At 46.7% G+C, this 21,472-nt stretch overlaps 1 protein-coding gene across 2 annotated transcripts in view; it reads left to right on the top strand.

Moving 5' to 3' along the window:
- Window positions 1–21,472, top strand: part of TOP2B (DNA topoisomerase II beta) — a 485,217-nt gene that overhangs the window by 457,660 nt on the left and 6,085 nt on the right. For both annotated transcript variants that reach the window (XM_069212028.1, XM_069212029.1), the window contains exons 32-35: window positions 5,519–5,598; window positions 5,689–5,832; window positions 7,750–7,878; window positions 20,585–20,679. In XM_069212028.1, the coding sequence (XP_069068129.1) occupies window positions 5,519–5,598; window positions 5,689–5,832; window positions 7,750–7,878; window positions 20,585–20,679 (448 nt within the window). The remainder of the gene's footprint in view (window positions 1–5,518; window positions 5,599–5,688; window positions 5,833–7,749; window positions 7,879–20,584; window positions 20,680–21,472) is intronic.

Raw genomic sequence — 21,472 nt, forward strand, 5'->3', positions numbered from 1 at the left:
TCAAACCAGTACATCCCAGGTGAGACTGCCAGGGTAAGAGTTAGCCTAAACAGGGTCACTAAGAGGCCTGTGGCTTTAGTACCCATAGAAGTGGGTGGCACTCTTAGCTGGAGAAGGGTAGTAGTCAGTACAGACCTCCCCCTTGATTGTCTCCTTGGAAATGACTACCCAGAGGTTAGTCAGAGCCCAAGAGAGGAACTGGTCCAGTGCCAGTCCTCTCCCAAGGATTCTGGAAGTCCTGCCTCTGCAGTAAATGCAAGTAGGCCCCAGAAGAAAAAGAAAAGGAAACAGAGTAGGAAAGGTGGACAACCTTTAGCCAAGGTTCCAGCAAGCCAAGGAGATTCTGCTCCAGTAGGGGAGAACTCCAAAAATGGCTCTGATAAAGTCCAACCTGACCCACAAGAAGTCCTGGCTAGTCAGGCAACTGTTAAGCCTGAGTGGGTGGCTCCTCAGCTAACAGAAGAAAGAGTGGAAGAAGGGTGTTTACTACAAGATGTGGTGACCCCCCACTCTAATACAGCAGACAGGCACCCTGAACCCAAAAAAGCCTGTAACTTAGCCCCTTCCCTTCTAGGTGAAGAGCTAAAGGTGTGGTTCTGGGCACTGACAGCTGTCAGTGGCCTCTGCTGGGTGTTAGCCTTTATGGCTGCACTATCCTTGGCCTGGTGGTCTGACCCCATGCCAAATAACAAGTTAGGCCCCCTGACCCTGTTGGTCATGGTGGGGTTACTCCAGCTCTGGGTAACCTCTTTGGGTAAGCTAGGGGTGACCCTGGCTAAGATAAGATTAGCAGAGGTGGATACCTCTGACCTCAAAATAGAGAGAATGGGTGAAGACATAAAAAGCACAGACAAGAGGCAGTTCAGACTAGGTCCTATCACTGTGGAAGTGGGTCAGTTCCCCAGAGGGAATGACCTGAACAGGAGGATGTAAGGCAGAGTAGGCCCTGCAACAAACCAGCCATTTCCTCTACTCTTCCTCGCCTGACAGACTAGGAAGACTCTTCCAGCGTTGGCTGAGTCTCCTGGCCTGTGGGCTGGGGGGGGCTTGTGTAAAGAAATGGCTCCCTGTTGCAGTTACCCCCCACTTTTTGCCTGATACTGATGCTGACTTGACTGAGAAGTGTGCTGGGACCCTGCTAACCAGGCCCCAGCACCAGTGTTCTTTCACCTAAAATGTACCATTGTTTCCACAATTGGCACACCCTGGCATCCAGATAAGTCCCTTGTAACTGGTACCTCTGGTACCAAGGGCCCTGATGCCAGGGAAGGTCTCTAAGGGCTGTAGCATGTATTATGCCACCCTAGAGACCCCTCACTCAGCACAGACACACTGCTTACCAGCCTGTGTGTGCTGGTGAGAACAAAATGAGTAAGTCGACATGGCACTCCCCTCAGGGTGCCATGCCAGCCTCTCACTGCCTATGCAGTATAGGTAAGACACCCCTCTAGCAGGCCTTACAGCCCTAAGGCAGGGTGCACTATACCATAGGTGAGGGTACCAGTGCATGAGCACTGTGCCCCTACAGTGTCTAAGCAAAACCTTAGACATTGTAAGTGCAGGGTAGCCATAAGAGTATATGGTCTGGGAGTCTGTTTTACACGAACTCCACAGCACCATAATGGCTACACTGAAAACTGGGAAGTTTGGTATCAAACTTCTCAGCACAATAAATGCACACTGATGCCAGTGTACATTTTATTGTAAAATACACCCCAGAGGGCACCTTAGAGGTGCCCCCTGAAACTTAACCGACTATCTGTGTAGGCTGACTAGTTTTAGCAGCCTGCCACAAACCGAGACATGTTGCTGGCCCCATGGGGAGAGTGCCTTTGTCACTCTGAGGCCAGTAACAAAGCCTGCACTGGGTGGAGATGCTAACACCTCTCCCAGGCAGGAATTGTCACACCTGGCGGTGAGCCTCAAAGGCTCACCTCCTTTGTGCCAACCCAGCAGGACACTCCAGCTAGTGGAGTTGCCCGCCCCCTCCGGCCAGGCCCCACTTTTGGCGGCTACACCAATCTATTGCAACTTCAGCTTACTTTCCAGCTTCTGCATGAGTGGCTGTTCTAGCGTGAGGAGGCCTCTAGGGGTAGCTGTGCACTTTATTTATTTGTGGTGTCTTAGACATCCCAATGCTTCCTGCCGCGAGAAGCATAGTGATGCTTTGGAGCAAAGGCTGTGTCTGGACAGTTCAGTCTGAATAACAAGAGGTCGCAGGTTAAAGAGAGGACACTTTTTACCTTTTTGAAATGCAGTTTCTGCAACTGTAAGAGTGTAATACTGCAAGAACACGTTGCACAAAGCAGGCTTCACTTTAAGTGATAAACACAGCCCTTTCCTCTCACTGAGAAGTGCCCATCCGTGTATTAGTCTAACACCAGAAACGATGATCACCTCCTCCCCCAGAATGTGCCTTTCTACTTCCAGAGGAAGGAGGATGGAGGGCAAATGGAATGGCTCCTCTTTTGAGTTTGACATACTGGCCTGGTCTGTTTTGAATTTTAATTTAGCCTCCGATCACCTTTGTAATTGTATTGTTAAGAGACTGACAGGCCTCTTTCTTTCTCAGTTTCATGTTTCATTTTAAAGTTTCTGCTGCTGAGTTAGGTCGTTGAGGTTTTATTGGCATTCATATACATTCTGTGGTCTCAAGCTCATTGCCTTGAGAATGGCAAATGCAGCTCGTAGTATCTGAGGCTGAGGTTCTTGCATCGCCAGCAGATACTTTATACACAGTATCTAGTAGAGGGAAATGCCCTTTCATTAATATATATATTTTTTTGTTAAAGTGAAAAGGGGTCTCCAAATTTCATATTCTACTCCGTGTTTTTAGGGTCGAGCCTGCGTTGCATGCACTCGCGCATGCTTATCGCAGCGAGACGCTTTAGTTATTAGAAAAGGGCTCGAAGTCCTGTCGACGTGACGTCAGTGTGTTTGATTGGTTCGTGGGCTTGCCTAGTAAAATCTGCTTGCTTTCATTAGTGGAAGGCATGCATACGTCATGCCTTTTCTGGTGGTTAGCCCTACTAGAGCGCAGCAACCAAGTACAGAAAACATGTGAGGCTCGCTGTTTTCTGTCTGATCGTGGACTACTTTTTGTCTATTTTCCTAGCGCTATTTCAGCTGGAAGAAGTCGAGCGCTTTACACAGTTAATTTCACTTTTTCGGGTTACATACATAAAAGCACTTTTGCCGATAGATGAAGTCTGGTTAGGAGTTTACAACGTGATCAGCTCTAACGTGAGCAAACGTGTACTGAAGAGGATCACTTTTCATGGCAGTAGATTACTGTTCGGGGAGTTCATAGGAAGAGGCTGTTTCTAACGGACCATTTTGTCACTTATTTAATGTTAATCACCTTCTTTTTTTACTAAGTTATATAAAATTCTATTTAGAGACAAATTCACGCTGCTGTCTAGAGTCTGGGGCACCCTATTCCTCACTCTGGTGCAGTTTAATCCATTTGCAGTGTGTCTGAAACTTTCTTCAGACCCCCTTCTTTCCTCTCCCCGACCTGTGCGTATCCCTGCTTCCTAATGCTAGTCCGGCAACAACCCCTACAGTGTATCCCTGCCGCCTAGTGCTATTCTGGAAACAACACCTACAGTGTATCCCTGCCGCCTAGTGCTATTCTGGAAACAACACCTACAGTGTATCCCTGCCGCCTAGTGCTAGCCCGGATACAACCTCTACAGCGTATCCTTGCTGCCTAATGCTAGTCCGGCAACCACCTCTACAGTGTACACCTGCCGCCTAATGCTAGTCTGGAAACAACCTCTACAGTGTATCCCTGCTGCCTAGTGCTAGTCCAGATACAACCGCTACAGCGTATCCCTGCCACCTAGTGCTAGTCCAGAAACAACCTCTACAGCGTATCCCTGCCGCCTAGTGCTAGTCCGGAAACAACCTCTACAGCGTATCCCTGCCGCCTGGTGCTAGTCCGGATACAACCTCTACAGCGTATCCCTGTTGCCTAGTGCTAGTCCGGATACAACCACTACAGTGTATCCCTGCTGCCTAGTGCTAGTCGCATACAACCCCTACAGTGTATCCCTGCCGCCTAGTGCTATTCCGGAAACAACCCCTACAGTGTATACCTGCTTGCCTAGTGCTAGTCCGGAATCAACCTCTACAGAGTATCCCTGCCTCTTAATGTTAGTCCGGCAACAACCTCTACAGTATACCCCTGCCGTCTAGTGCTAGTCAGGAAACATCCTCTGCAGCGTATCCCTGCATCCTAGTGCTAGTCAGGAAACAACCTCTACAGCATATCCATGCTGCCTAGTGCATGTCCGGAAACCACCCCTACAGCGTATCCCTGCTGCTTAGTGCTAGTCCGGATACAACCTCTACAGCGTATCCTTGCTGCCTAGTGCTAGTCCGGAAACAACCTCTACAGTGTATCCCTGCTGCCTAGTGCTAGTCCGGATACAACCTCTACCCTGTATCCCTGCTGCCTAGTTCTAGTCCGGAAACAACCTCTACAGCGTATCCCTGCCGCCTAGTGCTAGTCCGGAAACAACCTCTACAGTGTATCCCTGCTGCCTAGTGCTAGTCCGGATACAACCTCTACCCTGTATCTCTGCTGCCTAGTGCTAGCCGGGAAACAACCTCTACAGTGTATCCCTGCCGCCGCCTAGTGTTAGTTCTGAAACAACCTCTACAGCATATCCCTGCCGACTAGTGATAGTCCTGAAACAACCTCTACAGCGTATCCCTGCCGACTAGTGATAGTCCAGAAACAACCTCCACACCTATTAATACAAACTTTAATGTGAAGGTACTGAACATAATGTATATGCATCATACACACCATTCCCTTGTTCCTCTGCATATGTGCAAACTAGATGTATTTTTCTAAAACCAAATACCATTGCTGTGAATCTGCTGCTCCCCTGCCAAGGCGACTTACTTTGGCTGGATACAGGTCTGAGATTCTTGGATCTTGTGCTGATACTTTTCTACTGTTTTCTCCTCCTTTCTCTTCTTCCATGCATTGCGGTAACTTCTACTGCAGTGCTCCAGCTTTCAGCCATTCTTCTTGTCATTATTATTTAGAGCAGCTGATCTGTATTGCCGCACTGCACATTTGGAGAGTTGTCACCCAGTACATACTGTGCTAATGCTACAGTCTGTCCTAGCATGCATGTTGAGCTTGAGCAGGGCTACCTTAATACAAAAGGCAACAGGATGCAAGTACAGGGCCGCAGCCATTGGCCATGATGCTATATATACTTCCTGACAGTTCTTCCTAGGACAGGCCTTGTGGAGTTCATCTGCTCTTGCTGTGTATACAAGTGTTGTGAGTAACCTGGCGAAGGTGGAAGCACTTGGTCTCTCTTGCATGATGCCCTACTTTCAGATTCATACTTCTTTCAGAAGATTAAACATCTGCTTGGGTACTTTCTGTCACATGACTAGAAAATGTTGTTTTTGGTGTTCAAATAGAACCAGTACATTGTTGGCACTTTGTAATGTGACAATTTTAACTTCTGTTTCTTTTTTTTTCTCTTAGCAAATCAACGCTTGAACAGAAGAAGAGAGACTTTGATGAGCTGTTTTCCTTCCCTTCTTATTCCCAAAAATCAGAAGAAGGTATGTGCATTTACCTTAGAAACTCTGCGCTGTTCAAAGTATCTTATAAACCGTGTACTGAAGAAATGACTTGGTTCCTTTTTTTGTCAGATTCTACAAAGCTATATAGTGATGAAGAAGATTCTTTTCTTTCGCGATCTGCTCCTCACTCGGAGTCTCCGGAGGAGCCTTCATTCACAATTACCCCCAAACCTACAGAAGACCCCCTGAGTAAACCTCCGTCTGTCAAAAAGGGTGAGTCAACCAATAACTTGAAACTTGTGAGCAATTTTATTATAACCACAGAGAACTGTTTAATGTGATACGCTAAGTAAATTGAAAAAACGTAAGTGATGTCTTCTTGCCAGAGACTCCGTATCACACTCGTTTCAAGTTGTGTTGAAAGAAACTAGGTAAAGGAGCAAAAGTTTTTATTTTTTTTATTTTTTTTATTTATTTATTTATTTATTTATTTATGCATTTTTATATAAAAGAAATAGCTGTTTGGCTGTAGGATACCCCACAATTGTTAGTAAATCAATAGTCAGTTGTTTTGCCTTGGTGGGACTTTTTATTTTATTTTCCAGCGATATGCCTCCTGTAGACATTTGCTCACCCACAAACCAATATATGTATTTACCTGGGTATTTATATTCCAGCATGCTAAACTATTGACCTTTTATCAGCATTGTTATCTCAATGTGTGGACACTTATTGCCAGCGTTTGTTTTTTAGTCTGACGAGGCTGTTATTTTGCCCAAGAATATATTGTATTGTAATTTAACTGGACTTAAAAGTAGGAACGCTAAGAAGAGAGAACTTAAGACTGTCCCTAAGCAGGGAGGATTAGGAGCTGTCGGACAGGCAGTGTCTTTTGGTTCAAGTGTATGCCTTTTTTGGATAAAACCTGTTACTTTTACTGTTTTTCTCACAACTGTCTATGGTGTAGGTTTGCCAATAATTAAGCTGTAGTGTAATTTATCTGCCCTGTCATACTTTAGTTACAGTGTTGATACTACATTGTTCAGTACGAGTAAAAATCCACCAAGAAAAGAGATTTCCTGCTAAGGTTGACAAAACAACGATGTGTTCCTGTTAACTCAAAAAATCCTGCAATGTTTCCCTCCAACCCCGAGGACCTGGGAAACACACATTTACTTCCCTTTCTTAATGTCTTTTACTTTGATGGTTGGTAGAACATGTCGCGCCAAACCCCATATGGCATGACTCTGTTAATGTATAACATGATAGCATGCCTAAGAGTTGCCCTTTACAATAACCACTCCCAAATTAAGTCTGGGGCTTGGGAAGGCAGCAATGGTCAGGAGAGGGGAAAGGGGACTAGATATTTTTTTCGGGGCTGCAACTTTGAGTGTCCTTTTTGTAAAAGAGCTTTCTCAGAGCCTGCTAGTTTTGCACATTTTCAAGTCCGTGACTCAAACAATTTACTTGCATTTTTGCAGGAGCCCACCAACTCTAATGTTAACCTTGTTGAATAACCATTCCACCTCACACCCTTCACTATCACTTGTTCATGTGCTTGCCTATAAAAATCCCTCATCATTGGTAAATCCCTCCTTGGGGCGATTTTGTTACCGCCTTGGTCATTGACCCTGTTACATGGATAATTTCATGTTTGCTTATACGTTTGACTGCGAGCAAAAGTTTTATTTTTTTAAATTGAATTGGGACAATTGAAATGTATCCTTTTCTTCTCCTAGTTAATGCCCTTTGTTTTTATATGGTACTAGACTACATGCTTATGTAAAAGGGAGAGGCTGGAGTTAAACATCTCCCTGTATTGTCACTGGAAAAAAAAGTAATGCAAAATCCATTTCTTCTGCCTTACAAATGCCCGGATGTCCTTGATGGGTTAACTACAGGCTACAAGAGGTCCATTATTCCATTAATAAGCTGGTAATGACCTCAGTTCTAACTCTCCCTACTTACCCCAAAAGTTCAGCACAGTCTGCAAGATAAATATTTCTGTGGCCTAAGCAGCTAGATGTCTTGGCATGGTATTTGGTTACACAATTATGCAAAATGAGGGGAAGCTTACATTCAGCCCAACAATAACATCCCTGTCATATACTTTTGTTTTTTGATGCATTTTGCTGTTTGAAATACCCATCTTTGCTAATTCATGTGTTTTCCCCCCTCATCAATAAACAGTGAAAACACCATCAGATGGAACACCAAAACCTAAGAGGCCGCCAAAGCCGAAAAAGACTGAAGATGCTTTTGTACTCTCTGATACAGAGTTGGACTTTAGCACTCCAAAGAGAACTGGAACTCCAAAAGGTTAGTAATTATGATGGTCTTGTTACTACCTCTCTTTTCCTTTAGTTAATGTGGGTGAGCTGTGTGCAACAGTGGTCAGTGGGTTAAGCAGTATGCACATCCACAGTTGTACCAATACAGCATATCTCCTCTTTGTGATAGAGGAGGACTATGATCCTATGTTCTGAATATCAGACTTTACAGCGCAGGGCTTTAGCCCTTATGCCTTTAAGCCACAGTGGTTTGAACTTTACAACGATGTGTAATGCCTCGCAGGGCTTTACAACACATGCATTTACCTCACAGTGCAGTGGTATTGTGTGATGTTCATTCATTATATATGTGCTTCCGTGCTTCGCGGGGTCATAAGTGCTAATTAAATACACTTACATTTACAACGTGTGTGTGGGGGTGTGTGTATGTATATATATATATATATTTATTTGATGCCATGTGTAGCTGCAGATACACATGCTGTGCATATATCGCCATCTAGTGTTGGGCTCGGAGTGTTACATTTTATTTTTCTTCAAAGATGCTTTTTTCAAGTCGCACGATCTAGTAACTCTTCCTCTCGAGGATAGTGCACATGGGCATCGACTCCTTTTTTTATATTGTTTTCTTTCCGCCGTCTGGTTTGGACGTGTTCCCTCTTGCTTCGGTACTTTCGGTTCAGTATTATCTGAACCTCTCTATCCTTTATCTTAACGTCGGTGTAGTTTCAAACGCGGTTTCTGACTACACTCGATCCATTAAATTCCCTTCTGGGCACCCGCGCCCTTTTTGGGCCTCTTCTGGCCTACTGCATCACAGGTTCATGTATCGGACTCATTCCGATTCTGTCCTTGGTGCCACGCCAAGATCCCCTACACCGACCAACATTCGTTGTGTAACCTCTGCCTTTCTACAGACCACCAAGAAGAGACCTGTGAGGCATGTTGGTTCTTTCGATCGAAGACCATACGAGATCGAAGGGCAAGGTGGTTGGATATGGCGTCTTTGGTGAGGAACAGGCACAGACGGCAGTCTTCATTCAAGACTCTGAATCCGACCGGGATTCAGATGAGGACAGCCAGGTACTCCCTGTGGCGCAGTACGTGTGTACATCAGCCCCTTCCCAACAAACTAAAATATCACAGAAGGCCTTGGGTATACCACTGCTTGATAGCTGTGGTTTGACCCGAAAACATCAAATCGTCGACCGACCCTCGGGTTCGGCGCCGAAGAAGGCCAAGACTCACTCCCAACATCCGACTGCTATGCCTGTTTCAACGTCGAGTTCGAAGATGGAGGCTTCCACTTCGGAACCGAGTCTGCTTCATACCAGATCGAAGCCAAAACATCCACACTCCTTTTTGGAGCCGAACCATCGAAGCCCATCTTCGTATCCGAAAACACTTTCCCCTACTGCTCAGACCAGTTTTTTCGGCCTGTATGAAGCCTACTGCCACTAAATTTTCAGAGCATTCATTAGGAGGCAGAAAACAGCTTTCATCTTCAGAACAAGAGGGTGATGAGACAGACATTAGGCCCATTCTTAAGGGCATGGACAAAAAACAAAGGAGGATTCAAATCCAGAAAAAGACTGGAAAGATTATTGCCTCTCCTCCTTCAATTACAAAGAGGAAATTAGCATTCCAGGAGAGTTTGGATTCTGGCCCTTCACCAGCGAAAATATTTAAACATAAGGAAAAGCCAAAGATTATTCAGCTTTCTTCACCACATTTGCCTTATCGTTCCTCTTCTCGACCTCATACTCCAGCACCACCAACTTCACCCACACAGTCTCATGCTTCTTCACATGGGGACTGAGTGATAGTATTTATAACATGGATCCATGGGACATGTATGACTCTGACCCAGTGATCTTGTAGGATACAAATCAGGACCATCTTCACCTGAGGATACCACAGCCTATAATCGGGTCATTCTCAGAGCAGCCACCTAACATAGTGTGCAGTTTCACTCTGAGCCATTAGAAGAGGTTTTTCTATTTAACCTACTTTCCTCAACTCACAAACAATACTAGTGTTTGCCAATGCTACCTAGTATGCTGAAACATACAGATGACATTTTCAAAGAGCCAGTCAAGGCCAGGGTGTTAACACCTAGAATAGATTTAAAAAATATAAAGCGGCACCAGCTGATCCAGTTTTAATTTCACAGCAGTTACCACCAGACTCCAATGTAGTCAGTGCAGCCAGAAAATGTGCAAATAGTCAGTCCACAGGGGATGCTCCTCCTCTGATAAAGAAAGCCACAAATTCAATGCAGCAGACAAGAGGGTGGCAACTCAGGCTGCAAATCAGTGGCGCATTGCTAATTCCCAAGCCCTTTTAGCTAGGTACGACGGGGCACATTGTGATGAGATGCAGGAGTTCCTCCAATAGCTCCGAAAGGAACACCGGAAAAGGGCACCGCAGGTAGTGGAAGATGGGCAAGCCATTGCCAATAATCTGATCTGATCAGATCAGCACTAGACACAGCTGATACACCAGCTAGAGAAATAAACACTAGCATCACAGTTAGAAGACATGCTCGGTTGAGGTCCTCAGGCTTTAAGCCTGAAATACAACAAGTGGTCCTTAACATGCCTTTTAATAAGCAGCAACTCTTTTGCCCGGAGGTGGACACAATCATTGATAAATTAGAAAAGGAATCTGAGACAGCAAAGGCCATGGGAGCCCTTTATAAAACACCTGTTCGGGGCTCATTTCGCAAACATCAATTTAGAGGAGGTTTTAAGCCACACATTCCAGAGGCCACTACATCCCAGCAAAAACAGGGAGACAACAATATTATCCCAGGGGATCTTTAAGGGGCTCTTATAGAGCACACAATTTCAGATCCAGAGGTAAATCCCCTGCAGCAAGAGGTGCTACCACCTCATCAAAGCAGTGACTCTCCCTGCACTCCCAAACAGCATACATCTCCTTTGGGAGGAAGACTGCAATATTTCCATCCTCACTGGCAACAAATTACAACAGATCAATGTGTATTGTCAATTAGCCGCAATGGTTATTGCCTAGAACTTATCTCCACTCCACCAAACGTTCCATCCAATTCACACAGGCTTTCTATCAAACACATTGCTCTGTTAAAACAAGAGGTAGAATCTCCTCTACTCAAAGGTGCAATAGAAATAGTTCCCATCAGTTAGCAAGGGACAGGAGTATATTCTCTGTACTTCCTCATACCAAAAAAGGATGACACTCTCAGACCAATTCTCGATCTTAGACCTCTAATTCAATATATCCTGTCAGAACATTTCCACATGGTCACTTTACAGGATGTCGTTCCCTTATTACACAGTCAAGATTACATGACTGCACTAGACCTAAAAGATGCCTACTTCCACATTCCGATACATCCAGCACACCTCGTGTTTAAGGTTTGTATTAGCAGGCAAGCACTATCAATTCAAGGTACTACCCTTTGGAGTAACAATAATGCCAAGAGTATTCACAATGTATAGCAGTAGTTGCGGCATACCTCAGAAGACAGCACATACATGTCTTCCCTCATCTAGGCGACTGGTTAATAAAAGCAAACACCATTTGCAACTGTCAACTCCACACAGAGCACACAATAGATAGTTGTAGGAAGTTGGCTCTGTATGCACTATTTCAAAGTAAGGAATAGTATGCACAGAGTCCAAGGGTTCTCCTTAGAGGTAAGATAGTGGCAAAAAGAGATAATACTAATGCTCTATTTTGTGGTAGTGTGGTCGAGCAGTAGGCTTATCAAAGGAGTAGTGTTAAGCATTTGTTGTACACACACAGGCAATAAATGAGGAACACACACTCAGACAATTCCAGGCCAATAGGTTTTTGTATAGAAAAATATCTTTTCTTAGTTTATTTTAAGAACCACAGGTTCAAATTTTACATGTAATACTTTAAATGAAAGGTATTGCAGGTAGGTACTTTAGGAACTTTGAATAATCACAATAGCATATATACTTTTCACATAAATTACATATAGCTATTTTAAAACTAGACAGTGCAATTTTCACAGTTCCTAGGGGGAGTAAGAGTTTGTTACTTTACTTGCAGGTAAGTAAACCACCTATGGGGTTCAAGTTTGGGTCCAAAGTAGCCCACCGTTGGGGGTTCAGAGCAACCCCAAAGTTACCACAGCAGCAGCTCAGGGCCGGTCAGGTGCAGAGTTCAAAGTGGTGCCCAAAACGCATAGGCTTAAATGGAGAAGGGGGTGCCCCGGTTCCAGTCTGCCAGCAGGTAAGTACCCGTGTCTTCGGAGGGCAGACCAGGGGGGTTTTGTAGGGCACCGGGGTGGGGCACAAGTTAGCACAGAAAGTACACCCTCAGCAGCACGGGGGCGGCCGGGTGCAGTGTGCAAACACGCGTCGGGTTTTCAATTGAAATCAGTGGGAGACCAAGGGGTCTCTTCAGCGATGCGGGGGGGGGGCTCCTCGGGGTAGCCACCACCTGGGCAAGGGAGAGGGCCTCCTGGGGGTCACTCCTGCACTGGAGTTCCGATCTTTCAGGTCCTGGTGGCTGCGGGTGCAGAGTCTTTTCCAGGCGTCTGGATCTGGGAGTCAGGCAGTCGCGGTCAGAGGGAGCCTCGGGATTCCCTCTGCAGGCGTCGCTGTGGGGGCAACTCTGGCTACTCACGGTCTCGTAGTCGCCGAGGAGTCCTCCCTGAAGTGTTTGTTCTCCACAAGTCGAGCCGGGGGCGTCTGGTGCAGAGTAGCAAGTTTCACGCTTCCGGCGGGAAATGCTGTTGTCTTAAAGTTGCTCCTTTGGAAACAAAGTTGCAGTCTTTGGTGAACAGGGCCGCTGTTCTCAGGAGTTTCTTGGTCCTTCTAGAGCAGGGTAGTCCTCTGAGGATTCAGAGGTCGCTGGTCCCTGGGAAGAGCGTCGCTGGAGCAGTGTCTTTAGAAGGGAGGGAGACAGGCTGGTAGAGCTGGGGCCAAAGCAGTTGGTGTCTCCGTCTTCTCTGCAGGGTTTTTCAGCTTAGCAGTCCTCTTCTTAGGTTGCAGGAATCTGAGTTCCTAGGTTCAGGGAAGCCCCTAAATACAGAATTTAGGGGGGTGTTTAGGTCAGGGAGGGCAGTAGCCAATGGATACTAGCCCTGAGGGTGGCTACACCCTCTTTGTGCCTCCTCCCCAGGGGAGGGGGTCACATTCCTATCCCTATTGGGGGGATCCTCCTTCTGCAAGATGGAGGATTCCTAAAAGTCAGAGTCACTTCAGCTCAGGTTGCCTTAGGGGCTGTCCTGACTGGTCAGTGACTCCTCCTTGTTTTTCTCATTATCTCCTCCGGCCTTGCCGCCAAAAGTGGGGCCGTGGCCGGAGGGGGCGGGCAACTCCACTAGCTGGAATGCCCTGTGGTGCTGTAACAAAGGGGGTGAGCCTTTGAGGCTCACCGCCAGGTGTTACAGCTCCTGCAAGGGGGAGGTGATAAGCATCTCCACCCAGTGCAGGCTTTGTTACTAGCCACAAAGTGACAAAGGCACTCTCCCCATGTGGCCAGCAACATGTCTCAAGTGTGGCAGGCTGCTAAAACCAGTCAGCCTACACGGGTAGTTGGTTAAGGTTTCAGGGGGCACCTCTAAGGTGCCCTCTGGGGTGTATGTTACAATAAAATGTACACTGGCATCAGTGTGCATTTATTGTGCTGAGAAGTTTGATACCAAACTTCCCAGTTTTCAGTGTAGCCATTATGGTGCTGTGGAGTTTGTTTGACAGACTCCCAGACCATATACTCTTATGGCTACCCTGCACTTACAATGTCTAAGGTTTTACTTAGACACTGTAGGGGCACAGTACTCATGCACTGGTGCCCTCACCTATGCTATAGTGCACCCTGCCTTAGGGCTGTAAGGCCTGCTAGAGGGGTGACTTATCTATACTGCATAGGCAGTGTGAGGTTGGCATGGCACCCTGAGGGGAGTGCCATGTCGACTTACTCGTTTTGTCCTCACAGCACACACAAGCTGGCAATCATGTGTCTGTGCTGAGTGAGGGGTCCCCAGGGTGGCATAAGATATGCTGCAGCCCCTAGAGACCTTCCCTGGCATCAGGGCCCTTGGTACCAGGGGTACCAGTTACAAGGGACTTACCTGGATGCCACGGTGTGACAATTGTGAAAACAAAAGTACAGGTTAGGGAAAGAACACTGGTGCTGGGGCCTGGTTAGCAGGCCTCAGCACACTTTCAAATCAAAACTTAGCATCAGCAAAGGCAAAAAGTCAGGGGATAACCATGCCAAGGAGGCATTTCCTTACAATAGTCTACACAAATTAGTGTTCACAATCAATTACCAGAAACCTCACCTTCAGCCAGCACAAATTCAACCTTATCTAGGAGCAATTCTGAACAATCTGCATTGGCCTACCCAAATCTACAACAAATCCAAGTGTTTCACACACTCTGTAGGAAGTTGGCTCTGTATGTGCTATTTCAAAGTAAGGAATAGCATGCACAGAGTCCAAGGGTTCCCCTTAGAGGTAAAATAGTGGTAAAAAGAGATAATACTAATGCTCTATTCTGTGGTAGTGTGGTCGAGCAGTAGGCTTATCCAAGGAGTAGTGTTAAGCATTTGTTGTACATACACATAGACAATAAATGAGGTACACACACTCTGAGACAAATCCAGCCAATAGGTTTTGTTATAGAAAAATATCTTTTCTTAGTTTATTTTAAGAACCACAGGTTCAAATCTAACATGTAATATCTTGTTTGAAAGGTATTGCAGGTAAGTACATTAGGAACTTTGAATCATTTCAATTGCATGCAGGGGGGACAGGTTTTGGTACTCAGTCGTAGAGTAGTCCGGGGGTCCTCCCTGAGGTGTTGGTTCTCCACCAGCCGAGTCGGGGTCGCCGGGTGCAGTGTTGCAAGTCTCACGCTTCTTGCGGGGAGTTGCAGGGTTCTTTAAAGCTGCTTCTTGAAACAAAGTTGCAGTCTTTTTGGAGCAGGTCCGCTGTCCTCGGGAGTTTCTTGTCGTCGTCGAAGCAGGGCAGTCCTCAGAGGATTCAGAGGTCGCTGGTCCCTTTGGAAGGCGTCGCTGGAGCAGAGTTCTTTGGAAGGCAGGAGACAGGCCGGTGAGTTTCTGGAGCCAAGGCAGTTGTTGTCTTCTGGTCTTCCTCTGCAGGGGTTTTCAGCTAGGCAGTCCTTCTTCTTGTAGTTGCAGGAATCTAATTTTCTAGGGTTCAGGGTAGCCCTTAAATACTAAATTTAAGGGCGTGTTTAGGTCTGGGGGGTTAGTAGCCAATGGCTACTAGCCCTGAGGGTGGGTACACCCTCTTTGTGCCTCCTCCCAAGGGGAGGGGGTCACAATCCTAACCCTATTGGGGGAATCCTCCATCTGCAAGATGGAGGATTTCTAAAAGTTAGAGTCACTTCAGCTCAGGACACCTTAGGGGCTGTCCTGACTGGCCAGTGACTCCTCCTTGTTGCTTTCTTTGTTCCCTCCAGCCTTGCCGCCAAAAGTGGGGGCCGTGGCCGGAGGGGGCGGTCAACTCCACTAAGCTGGAGTGCCCTGCTGGGCTGTGACAAAGGGGTGAGCCTTTGAGGCTCACCGCCAGGTGTCACAGCTCCTGCCTGGGAGAGGTGTTAGCATCTCCACCCAGTGCAGGCTTTGTTACTGGCCTCAGAGTGACAAAGGCACTCTCCCCATGGGGCCAGCAACATGTCTCTAGTGTGGCAGGCTGCTGGAACTAGTCAGCCTACACAGACAGTCGGTTAAGTTTCAGGGGGCACCTCTAAGGTGCCCTCTGGGGTGTATTTTGCAATAAAATGTACACTGGCATCAGTGTGCATTTATTGTGCTGAGAAGTTTGATACCAAACTTCCCAGTTTTCAGTGTAGCCATTATGGTGCTGTGGAGTTCGTGTTTGACAGACTCCCAGACCATATACTCTTATGGCTACCCTGCACTTACAATGTCTAAGGTTTTGTTTAGACACTGTAGGGGTACCATGCTCATGCACTGGTACCCTCACCTATGGTATAGTGCACCCTGCCTTAGGGCTGTAAGGCCTGCTAGAGGGGTGTCTTACCTATACTGCATAGGCAGTGAGAGGCTGGCATGGCACCCTGAGGGGAGTGCCATGTCGACTTACTCGTTTTGTCCTCACTAGCACACACAAGCTGGCAAGCAGTGTGTCTGTGCTGAGTGAAAGGTCTCCAGGGTGGCATAAGACATGCTGCAGCCCTTAGAGACCTTCCTTGGCATCAGGGCCCTTGGTACTAGAAGTACCAGTTACAAGGGACTTATCTGGATGCCAGGGTCTGCCAATTGTGGATACAAAAGTACAGGTTTAGGGAAAGAACACTGGTGCTGGGGCCTGGTTATCAGGCCTCAGCACACTTTCAATTGTAAACATAGCATCAGCAAAGGCAAAAAGTCAGGGGGCAACCATGCCAAGGAGGCATTTCCTTACACACTCATATCCCAATTGCAGCTCAATCGACCTTACACAGTAAGGTTTGTCATGAAGCTATTGGGAATGATGGCATCATGCATAGCAATAGTGCCCAATGCACGTCTAAAGATGAGACCACTGCAACAGTGTCTCTCGCAACAATGGTCTCAGGCACAGGGTCGGCTACAGGATCTAGTGTTGTTGGACCGCCAAACTTACAAATCTCTGCAATGTCGGAATCACACCAACTTATCAAAGGCGGCCATTTCAGGACCTTGTGCCACAGACCATAATCACCACAGATGCATCCATGAGAGGTCGGGGAGCCCATCTCCACAACCTTATAATACAGGGGGAATGGCACTCGATCCAGCAAACTTACCACATAAACCACTTGGAATTGCTGGCAGTGTTCTTCATCAAAGCATTCCAACCACAGATTATACACAACAGTCTTAATAAGGGCAGACAACAATGTATTATCTGCAAACACAAGGGGGGCACACTCATCCCAATTGTCACTCCTAGCACAAACAATTTGGAAATGAGCAATTCACAATCACATTCACCTGCTAGTGGAATACATCCCAGGGATACACAACCAGCTAGCAGACCTCTTAAGCAGGACTCAGCAACAAATACACGAATGGGAGAGTCACCCACAAGTAATTCTCATTACTTTCAGATGTGGGGAACACCAAACATGGACCTTTCCGCAACAAGTCAAAAAGCTAAATGCCAAATCTTTGCGTCCAGATACCCACACCCTCAGTCTAAGGGCAATGCTCTATGGATCAGCTGGACCCTCTTGTGAACCCTAAAACCACTTAGCTCTCTTTACATTATTTCAAATGCCATAAAAAACGACTTTTGGACTTCCAGACTCTCAGCACATCCAATCCACTTGTGTTCGACAAGGGCTCTATTTGCATCCACCTCATATGAGCCTGGGTCCCAGCCATAGACTGTCATAGATGCTTTCTGTTTTTTGGCACTATTTTTACTTTGCTATCTTTAAAAATTGATATATCTGGTTCCCGCTATTGGATTTTGACAATTTTGGCTTTATTTTCTTCGTAGAAGTTTTCTCTTAAGTTTAAAATTGGTTGTAGAGTTTTATTGTGTGACTTTCACTGATGTGTATATGCTGCTTAAATACTTTACCTTTTCCCTTTAATTTAGGCTTGACTGCTTCATGTCACATTACCTGGGATTGAGCACAGGTTTATTTTATTTAATGTATGTGACATCTATCAGGTGGTGGCTTTGAGCTGGTGACCTGTCACCCCCAATTAATCATCCACTTTCCTGCAATGTCAAAGGAGGGGAGTAGTTGGATTTAAATGGAAGATGATCTCATACTCTGAACTATTTGTATGGTTGTGAGAATGATAATTTTTCTACTAGGGTATTAATTGTATAGGAAACTTTTTTTAATTTACTTTTTGTAAGGAAATGCCTCCTTGGCATGGTTGCCCCCTGACTTTTTGCCTTTGCTGATGCTATGTTTACAATTGAAAGTGTGCTGAGGCCTGCTAACCAGGCCCCAGCACCAGTGTTCTTTCCCTAACCTGTACTTTTGTATCCACAATTGGCAGACCCTGGCATCCAGATAAGTCCCTTGTAACTGGTACTTCTAGTACCAAGGGCCCTGATGCCAAGGAAGGTCTCTAAGGGCTGCAGCATGTCTTATGCCACCCTGGAGACCTCTCACTCAGCACAGACACACTGCTTGCCAGCTTGTGTGTGCTAGTGAGGACAAAACGAGTAAGTCGACATGGCACTCCCCTCAGGGTGCCATGCCAGCCTCTCACTGCCTATGCAGTATAGGTAAGCCACCCCTCTAGCAGGCCTTACAGCCCTAAGGCAGGGTGCACTATACCATAGGTGAGGGTACCAGTGCATGAGCATGGTACCCCTACAGTGTCTAAACAAAACCTTAGACATTGTAAGTGCAGGGTAGCCATAAGAGTATATGGTCTGGGAGTTTGTCAAACACGAACTCCACAGCACCATAATGGCTACACTGAAAACTGGGAAGTTTGGTATCAAACTTCTCAGCACAATAAATGCACACTGATGCCAGTGTACATTTTATTGTAAAATACACCACAGAGGGCACCTTAGAGGTGCCCCCTGAAACTTAACCGACTATCTGTGTAGGCTGACTAGTTTTAGCAGCCTGCCACAAACCGAGACATGTTGCTGGCCCCATGGGGAGGGTGCCTTTGTCACTCTGAGGCCAGTAACAAAGCCTGCACTGGGTGGAGATGCTAACACCTCTCCCAGGCAGGAATTGTCACACCTGGCGGTGAGCCTCAAAGGCTCACCTCCTTTGTGCCAACCCAGCAGGACACTCCAGCTAGTGGAGTTGCCCGCCCCCTCCGGCCAGGCCCCACTTTTGGCGGCAAGGCCGGAGAAAATAATGAGAAAAACAAGGAGGAGTCACTGGCCAGTCAGGACAGCCCCTAAGGTGTCCTGAGCTGAGGTGACTCTAACTTTTAGAAATCCTCCATCTTGCAGATGGAGGATTCCCCCAATAGGATTAGGGATGTGACCCCCTCCCCTTGGGAGGAGGCACAAAGAGGGTGTACCCACCCTCAGGGCTAGTAGCCATTGGCTACTAACCCCCCAGACCTAAACACGCCCTTAAATTTAGTATTTAAGGGCTACCCTGAACCCTAGAAAATTAGATTCCTGCAACAAGAAGAAGGACTGCCCAGCTGAAAACCCCTGCAGCGGAAGACCAGAAGACGACAACTGCCTTGGCTCCAGAAACTCACCGGCCTGTCTCCTGCCTTCCAAAGATCCTGCTCCAGCGACGCCTTCCGAAGGGACCAGCGACCTCGACACCCTCTGAGGACTGCCCCTGCTTCGAAAAGACAAGAAACTCCCGAGGACAGCGGACCTGCTCCAAGAAAAGCTGCAACTTTGTTTCCAGCAGCTTTAAAGAACCCTGCAAGCTCCCCGCAAGAAGCGTGAGACTTGCAACACTGCACCCGGCGACCCCGACTCGACTGGTGGAGATCCGACGCCTCAGGAGGGACCCCAGGACTACTCTGATACTGTGAGTACCAAAACCTGTCCCCCCTGAGCCCCCACAGCGCCGCCTGCAGAGGGAATCCCGAGGCTTCCCCTGACCGCGACTCTTTGAACCTAAAGTCCCGACGCCTGGGAGAGACCCTGCACCCGCAGCCCCCAGGACCTGAAGGACCGGACTTTCACTGGAGAAGTGACCCCCAGGAGTCCCTCTCCCTTGCCCAAGTGGAGGTTTCCCCGAGGAATCCCCCCCTTGCCTGCCTGCAGCGCTGAAGAGATCCCGAGATCTCTCATAGACTAACATTGCGAACCCGACGCTTGTTTCTACACTGCACCCGGCCGCCCCCGCGCCGCTGAGGGTGAAATTTCTGTGTGGACTTGTGTCCCCCCCGGTGCCCTACAAAACCCCCCTGGTCTGCCCTCCGACGACGCGGGTACTTACCTGCAAGCAGACCGGAACCGGGGCACCCCCTTCTCTCCATTCTAGCCTATGTGTTTTGGGCACCACTTTGAACTCTGCACCTGACCGGCCCTGAGCTGCTGGTGTGGTAACTTTGGGGTTGCTCTGAACCCCCAACGGTGGGCTACCTTGGACCAAGAACTGAACCCTGTAAGCGTCTTACTTACCTGGTAAAACTAATCAAAACTTACCTCCCCTAGGAACTGTGAAAATTGCACTAAGTGTCCACTTTTAAAACAGCTATTTGTCAATAACTTGAAAAGTATACATGCAATTTTGATGATTTGAAGTTCCTAAAGTACTTACCTGCAATACCTTTCGAATGAGCTATTACATGTAGAATTTGAACCTGTGGTTCTTAAAATAAACTAAGAAAAGATATTTTTCTATATAAAAACCTATTGGCTGGATTTGTCTCTGAGTGTGTGTACCTCATTTATTGTCTATGTGTATGTACAACAAATGCTTAACACTACTCCTTGGATAAGCCTACTGCTCGACCACACTACCACAAAATAGAGCATTAGTATTATCTATTTTTACCACTATTTTACCTCTAAGGGGAACCCTTGGACTCTGTGCATGCTATTCCTTACTTTGAAATAGCACATACAGAGCCAACTTCCTACACTTTTGAATTGGTATGGCACGAGAAAACAGCCTATTAACCTCTCATACAGTAGGAGAAAACTGACTTCTTTCCCATTTGGTATTGCTTTTGACTTTTGTTAGTTTTTTGAAGACTGTTTTCCTCCATGCTGTGTACTTTTGGGTACTAGGTGTTTGTATTCTTTCCTGTTTCTGTAGTGTATTCACTTTGACATTTGTCTCTCTTAGGAAAAGGGAGGGGGAGGAAAAGGAAAGCATCTGGGTCAGAAAACGAAGGAGAATACAATCCAGTAAAGAAACGGACGAAGTCTTCATCCAGCAAGGTAATATGAAATGTTGGTTGCATTTTCATATTCATAACACACTACAAGCTGGGTCACCTCTAATCTGTTGTGCAAATCTAGGTGTATTTATAAGCTTTTAGAGATGCACTGGCAAACCTGTCTTGGGAAGGATAAGTGCCTATGGTTATACGCAGAATGGCAAGAAGGGAGACCAGGGTATGCTAGAGAATTTCAGGCTAGAGAATTTCTCAGTGGAGCTTTCTAACAAAAATTCTCAAAGTGCCATTTCACAGATGACAAGTCAAATCTGAGTTTTTAGTGTCTTCAGACATTCGCATTGTGAGCATGCTTTGATCCAGCTCACAGAAGCCTGCCTTCTTCCTGTGATTTATTAAAATTATGGGGTTCTTTGTCTTTGTGTTGTGCTTTGTTTTGCCTGACTCTTGGTAACTTGCTTGTAGCATCTTTCACAATGCTATGACTCCTATTGCAGGACCTGCAGGGAGTGTCTTGTTTATGTCCATGACCTTTCTTCTCATTTGAGCCTTCTTGGCCGGCTGCAAGTGGAGTGAACATACTCCATCCACTCATCTCCCACCCTGGCGCATTCCCCGAAGGCCTGGATGACTGGGCTCAGCCTGTAAATTGGGGTTTACTACTGTGCTCCTCCCCCGGTGAGCCATCCAGTTTGATCTCCACTCTCCACTCCATCCCGTTAAAACGCATAGGGTTAAGGGCGAGTCTGTCTACTCTGTCCCATTCTTCCTTGAACATCATCTTTGAACATCTCCCTTTTTCCTCTTATTCTGTCACCTAAACACACTGATTCCAC

The sequence above is a fragment of the Pleurodeles waltl genome, chromosome 10 (genome assembly GCF_031143425.1).
Source record: "Pleurodeles waltl isolate 20211129_DDA chromosome 10, aPleWal1.hap1.20221129, whole genome shotgun sequence".
Classification (NCBI taxonomy): Eukaryota; Metazoa; Chordata; class Amphibia; order Caudata; family Salamandridae; genus Pleurodeles; species Pleurodeles waltl.